This window comes from Callithrix jacchus, chromosome 14, assembly GCF_049354715.1.
Source record: "Callithrix jacchus isolate 240 chromosome 14, calJac240_pri, whole genome shotgun sequence".
NCBI lineage: Eukaryota > Metazoa > Chordata > Mammalia > Primates > Cebidae > Callithrix > Callithrix jacchus.
Genome location: NC_133515.1, coordinates 41,861,752 through 41,879,481, shown reverse-complemented (window position 1 = coordinate 41,879,481; position 17,730 = coordinate 41,861,752). Strand labels below are relative to the sequence as shown.

The 17,730-nt window shown below is 44.7% G+C and overlaps 1 protein-coding gene and 1 pseudogene across 5 annotated transcripts; both read left to right on the top strand.

Moving 5' to 3' along the window:
- The first annotated feature begins 4,449 nt into the window (after positions 1–4,449).
- Positions 4,450–10,619, top strand: TPRKB (TP53RK binding protein). Of its 5 annotated transcripts, none has more exons than XM_035272323.3 (5): positions 4,450–4,544; positions 6,531–6,690; positions 8,220–8,342; positions 9,772–9,948; positions 10,480–10,619. In XM_035272323.3, the coding sequence occupies exons 2-5, from the start codon at positions 6,550–6,552 to the stop codon at positions 10,564–10,566; spliced, it is 528 nt and encodes a 175-aa protein (XP_035128214.1). In that variant the 5' UTR covers positions 4,450–4,544; positions 6,531–6,549; the 3' UTR covers positions 10,567–10,619. The 5 variants fall into 5 exon arrangements, with proteins under 5 accessions (XP_035128214.1, XP_035128215.1, XP_008978755.1 ...); XM_035272324.3 differs by having other exon boundaries at positions 6,528–6,690; XM_008980507.6 differs by having other exon boundaries at positions 4,450–4,597.
- A 6,023-nt stretch (positions 10,620–16,642) lies between these two features.
- On the top strand, positions 16,643–17,449 carry LOC100388930 (N-acetyltransferase 8-like; annotated as a pseudogene).
- Positions 17,450–17,730: the final 281 nt, after the last annotated feature.

The window sequence follows — 17,730 nt, the reverse complement described above, 5'->3', positions numbered from 1 at the left end:
CATACTGAATGGGCAAAAACTGGAAGCATTCCCTTTGAAATCTGGCACTAGACAAGGATGCCCTCTCTCACCACTCCTATTCAATATAGTACTGGAAGTTCTAGCCAGAGCAATCAGGCAAGAAAAAGAAATAAAGGGTATTCAAATAGGAAAGGTGGAAGCCAAATTGTCTCTATTTGCAGACGACATGATAGTATACCTAGAAGACCCCATTGCCTCAGCCCAAAAACTCCTGAAACTGATAAACAACTTCAGCAAAGTCTCAGGATATAAAATCAATGTGCAAAAATCACAAGCATTCGTCTACACCAATAACAGACTTAAAGAAAGCCAAATCAAGAGCGAACTGCCATTCGCAATTGCTACAAAAAGAATAAAATACCTTGGAATACAACTCACAAGGAACGTAAGGGACCTCTTCAAGGAGAACTACAAACCACTGCTCAACGAAATCAGAGAGGACACAAACAGATGGAGAAACATTCCATGTTCATGGTTAGGAAGAATTAATATCGTGAAAATGGCTATACTGCCCAAAGTAATTTACAGAATCAACGCTATCCCCATCAAGCTACCATTGACTTTCTTCACAGAACTGGAAAAAACCACCATGAACTTCATATGGAACCAAAAGAGAGCCCGCATAGCCAAGTCAATTCTAAGCAAAAAGAACACAGCGGGGGGCATCACACTACCGGATTTCAAACTATACTACAAGGCTACAGTAATCAAAACAGCATGGTACTGGTACCAAAACAGAGATATAGACCAATGGAACAAAACAGAGGCACCGGAGGCAACACAACATACATACAACTATACAATCTTTGATAAACCTGACAAAAACAAGCAATGGGGAAAGGATTCCATGTTTAACAAATGGTGTTGGGAAAACTGGCTAGCCATGTGCAGAAAGCAGAAACTGGACCCCTTCCTGACACCTTACACTAAAATTAACTCCAGATGGATTAAAGACTTAAACATAAGACCTGGCACCATAAAAACCCTAGAAGGAAATCTAGGCAAAACTATCCAGGACATAGGAGTAGGCAAGGACTTCATGAACAAAACACCAAAAGCATTGGCAACAAAAGCCAAAATAGACAAATGGGACCTAATGAAACTCCACAGCTTCTGCACGGCAAAAGAAACAGTCACTAGAGTGGATCGGCAACCAACAGAATGGGAAAAAATTTTTGCAGTCTACCCATCTGACAAAGGGCTGATATCCAGAATTTACAAAAACTCAAGCAGATTTACAGGAAAAAAACAAACAAGCCCATTCAAAAGTGGGCAAAGGATATGAACAGATACTTTACGAAAGAAGACATATATGAGGTCAACAATCATATGAAAAAATGCTCATCGTCACTGGTCATCAGAGAGATGCAAATCAAAACCACATTGAGATACCATCTCACGCCAGTTAGAATGGCGATCATTAAAAAATCTGGAGACAACAGATGCTGGAGAGGATGTGGAGAAAAAGGAACACTTTTACACTGTTGGTGGGAGTGTAAATTAGTTCAACCATTGTGGAAGACAGTGTGGCGATTCCTCAAGGCCTTAGAATTAGAAATTCCATTTGACCCAGCAATCCCATTACTGGGTATATATCCAAAAGACTATAAATCGTTCTACTATAAGGACACATGTACACGAATGTTCATTGCAGCACTGTTTACAATAGCAAAGACCTGGAATCAACCCAAATGCCCATTGATAACAGACTGGATTGGAAAAATGTGGCACATATACACCATGGAATATTATGCAGCAATCAGAAATGATGAGTTCGTGTCGTTTGTAGGGACATGGATGAATCTGGAGAACATCATCCTCAGCAAACTGACACAAGAACAGAAAATGAAACACCGCATATTCTCACTCATAGGTGGGTGATGAAAAATGAGAACACATGGACACAGAAAGGGGAGTACTAAACACTGGGGTCTATTGGGGGGAAAAGGGGAGGGCCAGTGGGAGGGGGAGGTGGGGAGGGATAGCCTGGGGAGAAATGCCAAATGTGGGTGAAGGGGAGAAGAAAAGCAAAGCACACTGCCATGTGTGTACCTACGCAACTGTCTTGCATGCTCTGCTCATGTACCCCAAAACCTATAATCCAATAAAAAATTTAAAAAAATAAAAAATAAATAAAAAATTAAAAAAAAAAAAGAAAAAAGAAATCTGTTCCTGAGCATTGCAGATACTGCTTCCTTTATTGCCACTTCCTCGGCAGCCCAGTAGACATCCCGCAACTCCCTTGAGAATTTTTTTTGAGACAGGTTTTATGCTGTTGCCCAGACTGCAGTGGCATGATCATAGCTTGCTGTAATCTGAAATTCCTGGACTAAAGTGATCCTCCAACATCAGTAGCTCTCACTATAGATGCACACCACCACACTTGGCTATTTTTCTTAATATTTAGGAGAGATGGTGGGGGGGGGCTCTCACTATTTTGCCCAGGCTGGTCTTGAACTCCTGGCCTCAAGCAATCCCCCTATTTCAGCTTCCCAAAGCACTGGGATTACAAGCATGAGCCACCACACCTGGCCAAGAGGATTCTATTAAACAAAGGAATTACTCTAGACTTCCATTTACCAAACTGGGACAAGTGTGTTCGATTGCCAATAGCTGCTGCTGTACCTAGAGAACACCTCATGTATTCTAGAAAAGTAGAGGGAGATCTGGGAGGAGGCCCACTCTCAGTATATATTGGGGTAGATATTGCTGTAGATATTGGGGCCCCTTTAAGGACCCTTAGCATTCTGGCTATGGCTTAACAATGTTTCACTGACATTGCATCTGTCACAGTGTTACCTCGATCTGATAAGACAAACCTCTGCCTCCAAATACTAAGAGGTTGGTGGGCATATGAAATGGACTAGCTTTGCTAGAGGGGGATAATCTGAATTAAGGGCACAGTCTGCAGGACAGTTCTCCAGGTGGCCTTGTACCAACTTAGTTCTTTCTCCTTTCTCACTTGTGGTTCTCTAGGATAACTGTGGAATGTGCTGAAAATGTAGCATCCCGTGATAAAGAGAGATTGACCAGAACAGCCTCTCCTCTCTCCTAGAAATAGAATGTCCTTCATGTTTTTGCTTGTTTTGAGATGCAGTTTCACTCTTGTTGCCCAGGCTAGGGTGCAATGGTGCAATCTCGGCTGAATGAAACCTCTGCCTCCCAGGTTCAAGTGATTCTCCTGTCTCAGCCTCCTGAGTAACTGGGATTACAGGAAGGTGCCATCACCCCAGGCTAATTCTGTATTTTTAGTAGAGACCAGGGGGGCAGGGGGAGCAGTTTCTTCATGTTGGCCGGGCTGGTCTTGAACTCCTGATGTCAGGTGAGCTGCCCACCTTGGCCTCCCAAAGTGCTGGGATTCAGGCAAGAGCCACTGCACCTGGCTGAATGTCCTTCATGTTTTAGCCCAGTGTGTCATGCCTCCCCATCTCCTCTCTCACTCCCCCAATTAGTCTGTCCTTGCATTGCTATTAAGAAATACTTGAGACCGGGCACGGTGGCTCAAGCCTGTAATCCCAGCACTTTGGGAGGCTGAGGCGGGTGGATCACGAGGTCAAGAGATAGAGACCATCCTGGTCAACATGGTGAAACTCCGTCTCTACAAAAAAAAAAAAAAAGAAAGAAAAAAGAAATACTTGAGACTGGGTAATTTATATAGAAAAGAGGTTAAATTGGCTCATGGTTCTGCAGGCTGTACAGGAAGCATAGTATCAGCATCTGTTTGGTTTCTGGGGAGGCCTCAGGGAGCTTTTTCTATTGGTAGAAGGAGAAGGGAGAGCAGGCACATCATATGGTGAGAACTGGAGCAAGAGACAGTGTGTTTTGCGGGGTGCCACACACCTCTAAAGAACCAGATCGCCCTAGAACTCACTATTGCAAGGACACCAGGCCATGAGAAATCCACCTACATGATTCAAACACCTTCCAGCAGGTCCCACCTCCAACAATGGGGACCACAATTCTACATGAGATTTGGTAGGGACATATATTCAAACTGAATCATCCACTCGTGCACCCCCAAATCTCATGTCCTTCTCACATTGCAAAACATAATCATGTCTTCCCAATCATCTCCCAAAGTTTTAACTTGTTCCAGCATTAAACTCAAAAGTGCAGTGTCATAGGAAACAAGGCCCTGAAAAAGAACTAAGAAATCTGGAGCAGCAAAATGCATGTAAAACTCATCTTGGTCAGTACTTTTCCTTGTACAGGAAGAAACCGAGGACGCCCGGTGCATCGCCCAACACAGGTTAAAACAGCAGAGACTCGAAACCCGATCTCAGCTTCCGGTCCCAGCCCATAGAGTCTTTAATCTCCTTCGTCGGAAGTGACATTCAGCTCCTGTTCTCCTTCGCGTCCGTAGAGGTGACACAGGCTGGAGAGGCGGGAGAATCGGTGGGACGAGGAGCGGAAGCACCCCTCCTACCTGGACCCGGAAAAACATGGCAACCCCGAGCCGGCCTATCCGGAAACCGGCTCGAAGAAGAGGGGGAGACGGAGATTAGCCATCGCTTCCGGAAGTTGTGAGTTTTGTTTCAGAGCGGGCGATCTTCCGAGACGCACTGGGGACCGGATGGTGAGTTTTCCTGGTGCACTAACGGCCGGCTCGGGATGGGGAGGGTCCGGGCAGCTTTAATAGTGTCCTTGGGACAATGATTACGGTTTCTTCAGCTGGTGTTTATCAAGGGCCAACGAGGCCAGCCTCCGTGAATGGAGCACGAGAATGACAGAGTCAGTCTGTCCCCTCAAGAAATATCGTTCAGTGAGGAGACATACAGCGCATAGGCGCACGATTCTTTCACTTTGTGATTGAGACCAAAAGGGAGCTAATCCTCAGACGAAAAAGAGCCCTAGTCCTGGGGTTCTGGGCGCTGTAGCAAATGGACTCCAAATGGAGTTGAAGGGAGGGAGGAGTGGTCAAGCGGAGCTGAAAGGAGAGAGGGAACTACCTGTCCGATAGGGCAGAAACGGGGAGAAAACTTGGTGACTTGAGCTTAGAGAAGGCCATTGCGGCCGTAGCAGAAGAGGGAGGCAGGACCAAATATTACGGTATGGATCACCGTGACACAAAGTAGGCGCTTTATCATAAGAGCAGCAGAACGACTGCATCTGATGTACATTTTGAAAGGCTCACTGTAACTGCGGGGGAAGACTGGATTATAGGAGGGCAGGAATTGTGAGAAACCACTTAGGAGGCTACCGCTGTAGATGAGCGGTGGCGACCTAGCCTACACATGGGAGAGAAGTGGACGAACCAAAAGTATATTCAGGAGGTGAAAATTCAGGACTTTACGGATTTGATAAATCCTATACATTTATGAATTTATAGGATTTGAGTGACAGGTTGGGTACCCAACGATGATTCCAAGTTTCTGGCCTGAGTAAGTGAATTACACTAAACAAGAACAAACTATTTTGAGGTTTTCTAAAGGTTCTTCCCCACTCAGTGTTAAAACCACATTTTTTTCCCTTTCTGATTATATGTTCTCATGTTTTGTATGCTCACTGTAGAAAATTCAGAGCATACATAATAAAATCCTTTGTATAAAGGACAATAAAAATTACCTCATAATCTCACTACCCAAGATGGTCATATTTTAGTGTGTTTCCTTCATGTGTTTTTAAAAAAATGTTTACATCTTTTTATCTAATTGGGATCCTACTGATTATATCTTTCTGTAATCATTTTTTCCCCCTTAGCATGACTAATGATTCAACTGTGTGCCAGGATATTGTTCACAGTTTTTTTTTTTCCTGTTTGAAACAAAAGTCAAATTAATTCTAAGTGAGAGATAACATTAAGTTTTTGGTGTGTCTTCTTTTTAATATTTGTTTAAAAGCTTTCTAAAAAGCCCATGATTTGGCCACAGTTTGTGTTGTTTTTCATTCAGATGTTTATACTTAATGTTATTTATTGCCATTTTTACACTCGATCAAGACCACATGTTTTAATGGTTGTTAAAGCATGACACACTGCAGTCAGTTTGGGGGGCTAGGGGAGGAACAACAGGGGGTGGGGAGGGATATAACATGGGGAGAAATACCAGATGTAGGTGATGGGGGAATGAAGGCAGCAAACCACCTTGCCATGTATGTGCCTATGCAACAATTCTGCATGATCTGCACATGTACCCCAGAACCTAAAGTACAATAAAAAAAAAAAAAAAAAAAGAGAGAGAAAAAAAAATCCTAACATTCTGCTCCTACTTGTCTGCTGGGGAAGCAGCTCTTCAAGCATGCATCTGAGCCTGCTTTATCTAAATAAACAGCAACCAGCTAGGTCCCTTGGCTTTTCCCCAGGAATGGCTGTGGAACTAGAAACAGCTCAGCAGGGTTAGGAATACAACATCTCATGAGGTTGCCAAATGGGCTTTGGCGATGGATTTTTCTAATTTAACACTTTTAATCATGTTACTGTCAAAGTTATTGAATATTTGTTCGGAAATGAGTTCTAATGTTAACTTTTAAACAAAAGAAATGTCTTGGTCTTTTCATTTTGTGGGCAGTAGAATCCTGCTTATCTGTGAAATGCAGTTAACACATCAGCTGGACCTATTTCCTGAATGCAGAGTGACCCTTCTGTTATTTAAAGATGTCAAAAATGCAGGAGATTTGAGAAGAAAGGCCATGGAAGGGACCATCGATGGATCACTGATAAATCCTACAGTGGTAAATATAAATTTTAACAATGAATGAGCCGGCTAGGTGCGGTGGATCTCACCTGTAATCCCAGCACGTTGGGAGGCTGAGGCGGGTGGATCTTCTGAGGTCAGGAGTTCAAGACCAGCCTGGCCAACATGGTAAATCCTGTCTCCACTAAATATACAAAAAAAATTAGCTGGGTGTGGTGGTGGTTGCCTGTAATCTCAGCTACTTTGGGAGTCTGAGGCAGGAGAATTGCTTGAACCCAGGGGGTGGAGGTTCCAGTGAGTTGAGATCGCACCATTGCACTCCAGTCTGGGTGACAAGAGCTAAACTCTGTCTCAAAGAAAAAAAAAAGAATGAATGAGCTATACAGAACATTTAATTATACATTAATTTTTATGATCTTATAGGGGAGCCTAAAATCCTGTCAGCTTTAGGGAAAAAATTCTTGTCTAAGTCAGATGCAGCCAACCTTGACTATAATGGTGAATTGAGGCAGAAGTGCCAGGTGCTGCCCTAGGAAATAGGAAAGGTTGTGGTCTGGCTCTCACATGGGAAATGCCTGGATCTCCAGCTTCTCATTGGTAAAATGAGGATTCTTCACAAGAGTCTGCAGAGGAGGCATAGTGTAGCAGTTAAAAGCACACACAGAGGCCAAGGTGGGTGGATTGCTTGAGGCCAGGAGTTTGAGACTAGTCTGGCCAACATAGTGAAACCCTGTCTCTCCTAAATATACAAAAATTAGGTGGGCATGGTGGTGGTGTGTGATGGTAGTCCCAGCTACTCGAGAGGCAGAGGCACGAGAATTGCTTGAACCTGGGAGATGGAGGTTGCAGTGAGCCGAGATTGAGCTACTGCACTCCAGCCTGGGCAACAGAGCAAGACACTGTCTCAAAAACAAACAAAAAAAACCACACAAAGTGGGATCATGTTACCAGGACTTAATCCCAGACCTCCTACTTAGGACTTTGAACAAGACATAGCCAACTGTTACATACTGTGCACTGCATTCCTAGCATTGTTCCAAGTGCTTTACATATACTAACTCGCTTAATCTTCACAACAGCCTTAGGGAGTGAACTGTTTCATCTGTGTCTAACAAATAAAATGCTAAGGAACTTGCCTAAATTCCCTAGGTGATTGGTGACAGAGATGGTATTCAAACCCAGACATTCTTTGCCTTGATTTACTCATCAATTACACACTACTACTACTACTACTACTACTACTACTATTGCTGCTGATATCAATTTCATAGGGTAGCTTTGAGGATTAAAGAAAATAGTACAAGTAAAATGTCTGGAATATGATCTCAGACATAACGTTAGCCCTCAATTAATGTTATTTAAACATTATTACTATTTGCGTAAGTTTCTTGCAGCTTTAAAATTCTGTGACTACCCAGGCCCTTGGGATAAAAGTTTTGAAAATATAGACCGTAAGAATTGTGATGAGGTAAAACAGCTTGACACTGGAGTTACCATGAGTTGCCAAGTGCTTCACACACTGCGGGTTCTCTATGTGTAATTAATTCTTTTTGCTCTGTTTGGTAGATTGTCGATCCATTTCAGATACTTGTGGCAGCAAACAAAGCAGTTCACCTCTACAAACTGGGAAAAATGAAGACAAGAACTCTATCTACTGAAATTATTTACAACCTTTCCCCAAATAACAATGTAATGTGGACTTTCCTACTTCTGTTGACCTTGTCATAATAACGTATGTGTTCCCCAGTATTGGGTTGGAGGCTAACTTCCTGTAAGTTTGTGGTTAGTAATAAACCAGAATAATAGTGAAGAGAGCTCTGGACAGAGTTGAGGTTTAACTCTGCCTCTTACTAAGACAGTTTACATATGAGTAAACAAAAATTGAGTTAAATTAAGTGAGGTTAATTTTATCTGTTATTCTTAGTATATAGGGTCAGGAAGACCCCTCAAGTATTTTTGCTTAAGAAGCTGACAGAAATCTAAATGATAAAACATTAGGCATGGATATTTTGTGTGCTGGCACGCATATCTTTCCCTCTTCCTGTTAATTCCTTAAGTGTGGGATCCATGTCCTTTTCATATACCAGGAACTGGCTGGTACCTACAGCAGTCCTACATCCTCACTCACACACCCAGTGCATAGGAAGAGTCTGTGGTTTGAAGTACTTAGAGTCATGCTTTTTCAATGCAAGTTATGGAACTAAAGACATCCCACATGTAGCACATGAAAAAAAATGACTGAAATTTTGCTGATGAGGTTTGAGTATTACTGCAGCTATTAATAAGAGCCAGGTACTAATGTCATCTAGTGAAGTTAGGAAACCTGTGGCATAGGTTAAAATACAGATGATTGAAAAGTTGATAAAATGCAGTCATCTCAGTGTGGTAATAAGTTTCCCAGTACCTGGAATAAGATTTACTAATTATTGTTTCCTTGAGATCACTGGACATAATTCAGGAAACTCTTGAATTCAGTAAACATCTGTTGAACTTTTCCCTGTTCCATTACAGTTCTAGGGGCAGAAGAAACAAATTTGTTCTTGAGGAGAGGCAGATAAACAAGACAGAAGTTAAAATACCCTAAGATAAATGATATAATGGGAAATGAATTCAAATCTAGGGGTACAGCAATGAAGCCATTTATTTCGGAGGGAGGAGGGTGTGGTGGGGAGTGGCATCAGAACTGTGGAGCTTGAAGCACGTGTTCAGCAGCAAAGCCATGGGCAGAAGGGACATGCGAGCAGAGGACAAAGCTTGGCCACAGGCAGAAAGGCATGAAATGTGACTGGATCCCCAGGAAGGCGAGACTGGCCGAAGGCAGAAGTGCATCGCTGGAGGGTCACTGGGCACCAGAGGGAGGTGGCGGTTTCATGCAGTGCCGAGAAGGCTGGGCTTGATTCCATAGGAACAAGGTGTACCTTTAAGTAGGGAGTGCTTGCGAGGAAGTACCAACGGATTTGGAAAGGAATCACTGGAAGTGAAAACCTAGGCAGTGAGACTGTTAGGACATGAAAAATAAGAGCCTGACCAAGGAAGAAGGCAGATGAGGAAATGTTTCAGACATAGGAAACAATGGTTAATTGTGTTGGGGTTTTTTTTTTCCATTTTTTTCTCTTAGATTTCAGAGGCTTTGAAAAAATTTGGTATCTCGGGAAATGACACTTCAATTCTAATTGTTTACATTGAAGAGGGAGAAAAACAGATAAATCAAGAATACCTGATATCTCAAGTAGAAGGTCATCAGGTTTCTCTGGAAAATCTTCCTGAAATAACAAATATTACAGAAGTCAAAAAGGTTTGCCAGTCCATGTTTTTATATGGAGTGTGATAGATGAGCAGTAATGCTGAGGCTGTTTGCCTATTGATCACCAGGGCTCCTTTCTTTTGAACTTTTGAGAAAGTTAATTTTTAAAATTATATAAAAATAATTATAGATACAAAGAACTGGGAGGTGCGGGCTTATGTAAAATATAGTTACAAACTCAGCTGACAAGCATTCTCCACATTAAGAAAGTGAATTCCTTTAAATATCAAATGTAGTATATTTAAAATGTAAAATAAATTTAGTATGAAGTTAATATCTAGATATGTGCTTTTACAATGGATAGAAATTTGGTTTTTATCTTGAGAGTTGCCTCCATAGCAGCAATTTAAAGGGAATACAAGTAATAAATTGCCATCGATTTTGAATATTTTAATCACATTCATTGTTATACCATGAACCCAATGATCGAATGAGGAATGATTTCACTTACACATGTTTATATAATGGCAATTATTACTGAATGACTATCAGCAAGTCATAATTTGTCTTTCATTTTTACAGATATATAAACTCTCTTCACAAGAAGAACGTATTGGGACATTATTGGATGGTATCATTTGTAGAATGTCAACAAAAGATGTTTTGTGAAATGTCAAAAATATGAACAGAAGTTCTCAGCATTAAAGAAAACATTGATTTTCCTTGCCTGATTATAAAACTAATATGTGTTAACTATAGAAAAGTTTAAATCAGAGTATGGTATAAAAAACATTTCTAGTCCTACCTCATGTTATTTTAAAAGATAATCACTGTAATCCCAGCACTTTGGGAGGCCGAGGCGGGTGGATCATGAGGTCAACAGATCAAGACCATCCTGGTAAATGTGGTGAAACACCGTCTCTACTAAAAATACAAAAAATTAGCTGGGCATGGTGGTGCGTGCCTCTAATCCCAGCTACTCAGGCTGAACCCAGGAGGTTGCGGTGAGCCGAAATTGCACCATTGCACTCCAGCCTGGGTAACAAGAGCAAAACTCCATCTCAAAAAAAAAAGAGAATCAGTTAATATTATTCATTATTGCCTTCTAGAGTTCTGTTTCTACTCAAATATGTTTTATTTTTATATAATTGGAATAAAAATTGTACACTTATGGAATGCCTACAGTGTACTAGGTTCTTGCCTTAGTGATTTTTTTTTGTAGAGATGAGGTCTCACTATGTTGCCCAGACTGGTCTCAAACTCCTGGACTCCAGTGAAGCTTCTGCTGTACCTCCCAAAGTGCTGGGATTACAGGCATGAGCTACCCAGCTGCTTATTGTTACTGTTTTTAAATTTTAGCCTTGGTGATTTTATATCCATCAGTTCACCTCCCTCTCCTTACTTACCATGGCTACTCTAGCTCACCCCTTGCAAGCCTTGAATCCTGGTTCTAAGTGTTTTTCACTTGTAGGAACCCATTTAATTCTCACAGCAACCTTATGAGGTACTGTTATTACCCCCATTTTACAAACAAGGCCCAGGGGCAGCTCCTGTGCAGAGGCCTGGCGGATGCCTCCTGCTGCGGGTGATCACTCACAGGAACACCTCAGCAGAGGTCCCACCCTTCTTTCTGGCAGAGGCCCAGGTGAAAGTGAGGGTGTTCCTCATGGAAAGAAGAAAAGTTGTGCCAGGGGAATTCTGAGGGTGTACATGGAGCCTGGGCAAGGGGGTAGCCAGGGCCACAGCAGGACCGATGCCCCTGCTCCCCAGGAACCCCCACCAACCCTACCTTTGCAGTGCCACTGTGAACCTGCCATTGTCCTCTGGCCTCTAGAAGGAAAGAGCCGGTGTGTGGGAGGGGGAGTCAGAATGCAACCCCAAGAAGTCAGACTCCAGCTGCTGAGGCAGGTGCATGGCCCCAGCCAGGAGCCATGGCTTCCTGAGCACTCCCACCACATCCCTGACCCCATGAGGGGAGGACTCCATCTTCCTCCATGTTCATATTCACCTTGACCAACACTTGGCCCCTGGCAGGATCCTCATCTCCCAGTCTCCATTTGTCAGGAGTGCACTGGGCAAGCAGGGCCAGGCCTCTTGGGGACCCCTGTAGTGGAAGGAGGTACAAGGTGGGATGGGGAAAGTGTAACTGCTACATGCACTCACCCAGCAGTGTCAGCAATGAAAGAGAATGAATTCCTTTTTCCAGTTAGTATGGAGTCCAGGAAGTCCTGGGTTTAAGTTCTGCTACTGATAAACTGGGTACCTGAGGAGTGTGGAAGGCCTAGGCATAGGTTCTAAACTCCTCTCCAGCTGCCTAACCCCAAAGTCTGTCCTCTAGCGGTGCAGAGATGGAATTACAATCAATCTATCCAAGCAAGTCTCTGCAGAGGTAGAAGAGGAAGAAAACATTTCATCACTGAAGAGGCATTAACCCAGAGTGAGATGCACATCACAGGCAATGATCTGCTAAGGCGCTGCAAAGACAGAAAGCTCATCACTAAACTAGCCAGTGGGTCCAGCCCATTGCACACTGCATATGTTCTCAAGAGAAGCCATGCTTAGGGGACTGCCCAGCACCTTTGGTCACACCCATTTCATTGGAGATTCAACCCCAATTTACCTGACCACCTGCGTTTGCTAATTACCTTGTTATAAAGGAAAAGAAACTCTTATCTTTATGTCAGGAGGTAGATTTACCACTCAGAGTGGATGGTAGGCTCTCACCGAGGCTGGCAAATAGGCCCTGGCTGCTCTGATGACGGCATTTCAAAGACTGGGCTCCCAGGTCCTTCAGGAACACAGTCCTGGGTGGCAAAGCTGAGAAGAGGCTTATTTCACTGTCAAAAAGCTTTGCATGCCCCTCAGAGGAGCAGAGGAAGGATTCACAATGACAAGTTTTCCAAAGAAAAAGCTCTAAGAAAAGGGAGAGAGGACACCGCTTCCCTTGTTTTTAACAGGGAGAATTAAGCCTCTTTGTTGTCTTTTTTATTTTTTTATTGCCCTAAAAAAATAAAACACTGTTTCTGACAGCAGTGTTCCGTGACTCCTCAGTTGTGCCACCAGTTCTTCCGAGCCCAACACAGGGTCCTTGGAGTGAAAATTTGTTTTTTTTTCCTTTAAAAAAAAAACACCCAGCTTACTTAGTATTTTTATAAATCTGCATTTTCCCTTCAAGAAACCCTTAGCTCTGAGGAAGTGAGGTGAGCTGTGGTTAAGGCAGCTCCCCAGGCTGGGCTGCTGGTCTCCCCCTGCCCCTCACATAGGCTTCCCTGTCACCTCTCACTGTCACAAAGCAAGACCTGACTATGAAAGCTTCCACATGCAGGCCAGACACGCATCTTTGGGTTTGCACTTCTGGCATTATCTGCAGCAAGTGCTCAGTTGCAGGCCGGCTTCCCGGGAGGCTCCAGGACCCATCCCTTTATTTAGGAATTGAAAATGAACTGGAACTGAGGAGTCTTGAACTGGAAGACATTTCAGAAATGATCAAATTTAATAGTTTCCAACCTTTTGGGATTGCAGACACCTTTGGAGATCTGATGTAGAAAGAGAGCCCACAAATCTGCACAGCACTGCGAGTTTAAGGAGCCCCTGAGGTGCCCACACAGCCCTTTATGGTTAGCTGAGGAGGCTGCAGCTGAGCCCTGTCTCCAGAGGCACAGGGCTGGGCTTAGTGGGAAAAACAGCACCCACGTCACAGCAGGCAGCAGTAGCTCACTGGCTATGCCAAGTCTGATTAAGAAACTCTGGTGAATGTTGTTTTGTTTTGAGATAGAGTCTCACTCTGTTTCCCAGGCTGGAGTGCAGTGGTGCTAACTTGGCTAACTGCATCCTCTGCCTCAGTCTCCCAAGTAGTTGGGACTACAGGTGCATGTCACCACACCAAGCGAATTTTTATATTTTTAGTAGAGACAGGGTTTCACTTTGTTGGCCAGGCTGATCTCAAACTCCTGACCTCAGGTGATCCATCTGCTGGGATTATAGGTGTGAGCAACCGCACCAAGCTCTGGTGAGCGTTTTTGAGAGGCTGCATTTTAGAGGCTTTGTTTCAGGTTTTCTATGTGGCTGATCAGTTCTATGTTCAAGGTTGGCTGCCAAGAGTGGACTGGAATTGCTGGGGCTACACATCAACACTGCAGAGAGGCAGACCAACTGCAACGATAGTCTCTTCCCAGGAGTACAAAGTCTCAGTGACAGGTCAGCCTCTGTCCCTGACCGCAAAGTGTCCTGTCCGCCCCTCTGTGGGCTTCCGAAAGAAAGGAACAGAAAGAGCCAAGGCCAAACCCACACCTGCACCTGGGGAAAGAATCTCAGCAGAATCCAGATGGCCCACAGCTCCCTAATCCCATGAGCCATGGAGTTCAGGGTTCAGAAAATCCGGCCAAGTGCCCTGCGCCATGCTGTGAGGCTGTCTTAAGTCCTGCAATCCTGAGACCCCAGCCAATGTAACAGAACCCATCTTAGTCAAGGGGACCCCAGGGAACCCTGAAAAAATGAATTCCTGGCGATGATGGAAGGGGAGGTCAGAGAAACCTCATGAGAGCCTGTACTTTTGGAGTATAGGCCCCCAAACTGACCAGCATGAATATTAAGGTAGACATCGTTAGATTATTCAGAACGGACTCTGTGACAATCAGGTACAGATTATGAACAACACCTGAGGCCATGCAAAGGAAAAATTAACATACACCCTGGAAACCACAGAGTCTCCTGCAATGGGTTTTAAATTGACCCAGGATACTGTGGCTGACTTACCTCCCTGACTCTGGGACAGCATCATGGGACAGAGGAAACCCTCTCTCTCTGAACTGAAGCATTCATTTGTACCGACTTTATGTTTTTAGACAAAGCTGAAATCTTTCAACCAATTGCCAATCAGAAAATCTTCGAATCCACCTGTGACCTATAACGACCTCCCCCCACCCCACTTCAAGATATCCCACCTTGTTAGGCTGAATCAATGTACACCTTCCATGGGCTGATTTATGATGTTACTCCAATTCCTGTCCCCTCAAATATGTAAAACAACTGTCCCAGGCAAACTTTTTCAAGACCCCTTAAGACTTTCCCAGGCCACGGCCACTCATTGGCTCAGAAGAAACTTCTTACACATAATTTAAGAGTTTGGTGCTTTTGTTAACAAGCCCAACCAGAGGACTTGGCACACCCTTTGCTCAACTTGGGAATTCCCAAACCTGCTACAGGCCCCGCCTTCCCCTCCCAACCAGCACACTCTTCGTCTCACCAGCAACTCCACCTGTGCTCACCTGGGTGGGCCTCTGTCAGCTGCTGATCCGCACCTGTTTCCCACCCCTCCTGACTGCAGGGTGCCCCCTCTGTGGGCAGTGCTCACTGTCACTCAGCCCTTCAGTTCCTGAGCTCCCTGGAATCTCCATCTCTATGGGGTGCTGGTATCCTTGGGCCAAGACACCTTTAGTATAACATGGCTCCGGCTATGAAATGTACATCTAGTTCCCAGAAAGTGTGACTGAGTCCCCATGTAAACCTTCTCTGTCACCTGGACTGCGGGGCATAGCCCCCACCTTTCTGCTGGTGGTGAGCAATGAAGCAGACAGCTTCAACTGGGCTGGCAAACACCTAAGTCCTATACAGTGCCAGTCTTGTGAGAAAGCTGAAACCATACACAGAATGACAGGAAAACACCAGGTCAAACCCATTTTCAGGTCACCCTGTCTGTCTTCCTAGAGTTGGTTGTTTCCTGTGTTGTTAGATCACCGCTATTACTTAAGGCGATTTTACGTGGCTTTTTGATACCTGCAATGTAAAACTCCTGTCAAGTTCACCCTCCTAACACAGTTATTCTGGATGTGACATCTCCACCACTGTCCTGGTCCCAGAGCCCCATCAGGTGTGTCCTCCTAGGTGGCAGCCACACCTCTGACATCTGGTGCCTTCATGCCAAGCCCAGGCCTGGCACACTGCAGACCCTCCGCCTGCCGGGCTCTCCTGTCACATAGAGGAATGCACTTGGGAATGCACTCCGTGCTGTGTTACAGCCCAGCAATTTGACCCCAGGATTTATGATTACCAAAAATTCAGGAGCCAACCAATGAGGGGGCAGCTAGCCTGCTTTCCAGGGGTGGTTGGGCCCTGGATACTATCTTCTGGATGCCAGTGAGCAGCTGAGAGCTGAAGCTCCCTAGACACTCAAGGCTCTTGTGGTGACAGTGAGGGGACATGGGTGGAAGGACAGTGCTCTTAGGCTGCACCTTCCTTGGGATCTGGAGGTTGGGCTGTTTTTTGTGCTTGGCCCTTATGTCCCCCTCAGCAATCTAAACATTTGTTGTCAAGGGGGAAGGAGTTTTTGGTGAAACTCATGATTGGATACAGGTTTTCTGCAATGTATGGTCTTTGGAGAAACACCAAAGGGTTGGATATGTGGCCTGCCTGCGGTAGGTGTCCCCTCAATGCACCAAGAAGCTGAGAAATCTAGGAAAAGGGAACACAGAGAGAAGTGAACACACATTTATGAAGGCTTTATAAAAGTTATTTTATTCAATCTTCAAAACAACCCTAGAAGGCAGGTTTTCTTCTCCTCTGTTCTATAGATGAAGAAACAGAGGCTCAGAGAGGTTAAGCAACATGCCCAAGGTTACACAGCTAGAAAGGGATGGAACCAGATTCCAGTGTAGGTCCTTCTGACCCTACCTTCTCCCAGTGGCAGAGGCCTCCTTCCTCATGAGCAAAAGCAGAAAGACACACCCTTGAGCAGGTCTCCCTGTTCCTGCAAGGCCGGAAGGCCCGCAGAGACTCATGTGGTTTCCTCTCTTCCTCAGGCCTGCTATAAAGGCATGAGGGGAGTCTAGCTCTCTCTCCTGGACTTTGAGATTTCAGAAACAGAATTCTGTCCATGGCTCCTTATCACATCCGCAAATTTGAAGAGAGTGACCACAAGTGTGTCGTGGGCTTCTTCTCCACGGGGGTGAATGAGCATGCCTTGACCACCTTCCTCCAATTGCTGAAGCTGCCCCGAGTGCTTGTGCTCTTACCTGGGGGGCCCCTCACACTACTCCTGCTCCCTGGCTCCTGACTCCTCATGGTGTTCAGCCTCAGCCTCCTTCCTGCCCTGTGGTTTTTTTGCCAAACATCCCTGAAGGAAGTATGAAGACAGGACGCTGTGCACAGACATGTCTGACATCACCAAATCCTATGTAAGTGAGCGTGGCTCCTGCTTCTGGGTGGCTGAGTCTGAAGAGAAAGTGGTGGGCATGGTGGGAGCTCTGCCCGTTGACCATCCCACCTTGAGGGAGAAGCAGTTGCAGCTGCTTCACCTCTTTGTGGATATTGAGCACCATCGTCAGGGGACAGCAAAAGCCCTGGTCAGGACTGTCCTCCAGTTTCCCCGGGACCAGGGCTACAGTGAAGTTGTCCTTGGCACGAATACAGTGTAGTTCTCTGCCCTGGCCCTCTACCAGGGCATGAGCTTCCAGGAGACAGGTCAGTCCTACTTCACCGTGAGTGGGAGGCTAGTGGCTGTTCCTACAGTTCATTCATCTACCACCTCCCTTCTGCTCAGGCAGGGGGTCTGTGATCTCTTTCTTTGTGTATTGGTCAGAATAGAGTCCACTCTGCTGTAGCAGTAAGCAATCCCCAACCTTTCAGTGCAATGACACAATAAAAGCTTATTGTCCATTCTCATCTGAGTCCCTCGTGTTTGATTGTGGGGTTGCTTCTGGGGCTCTGCTTCATTCAGTCTTTTTGGGTCTTTTGTGTGTTGATGTAAAGAGTCAAACTCTGTAAAATATTTTCAGAGATTTATTCTGAGCCAAATATGAGTGACAAGGGGGTAAGGGTTAAAGAAAGAGAAAAGAA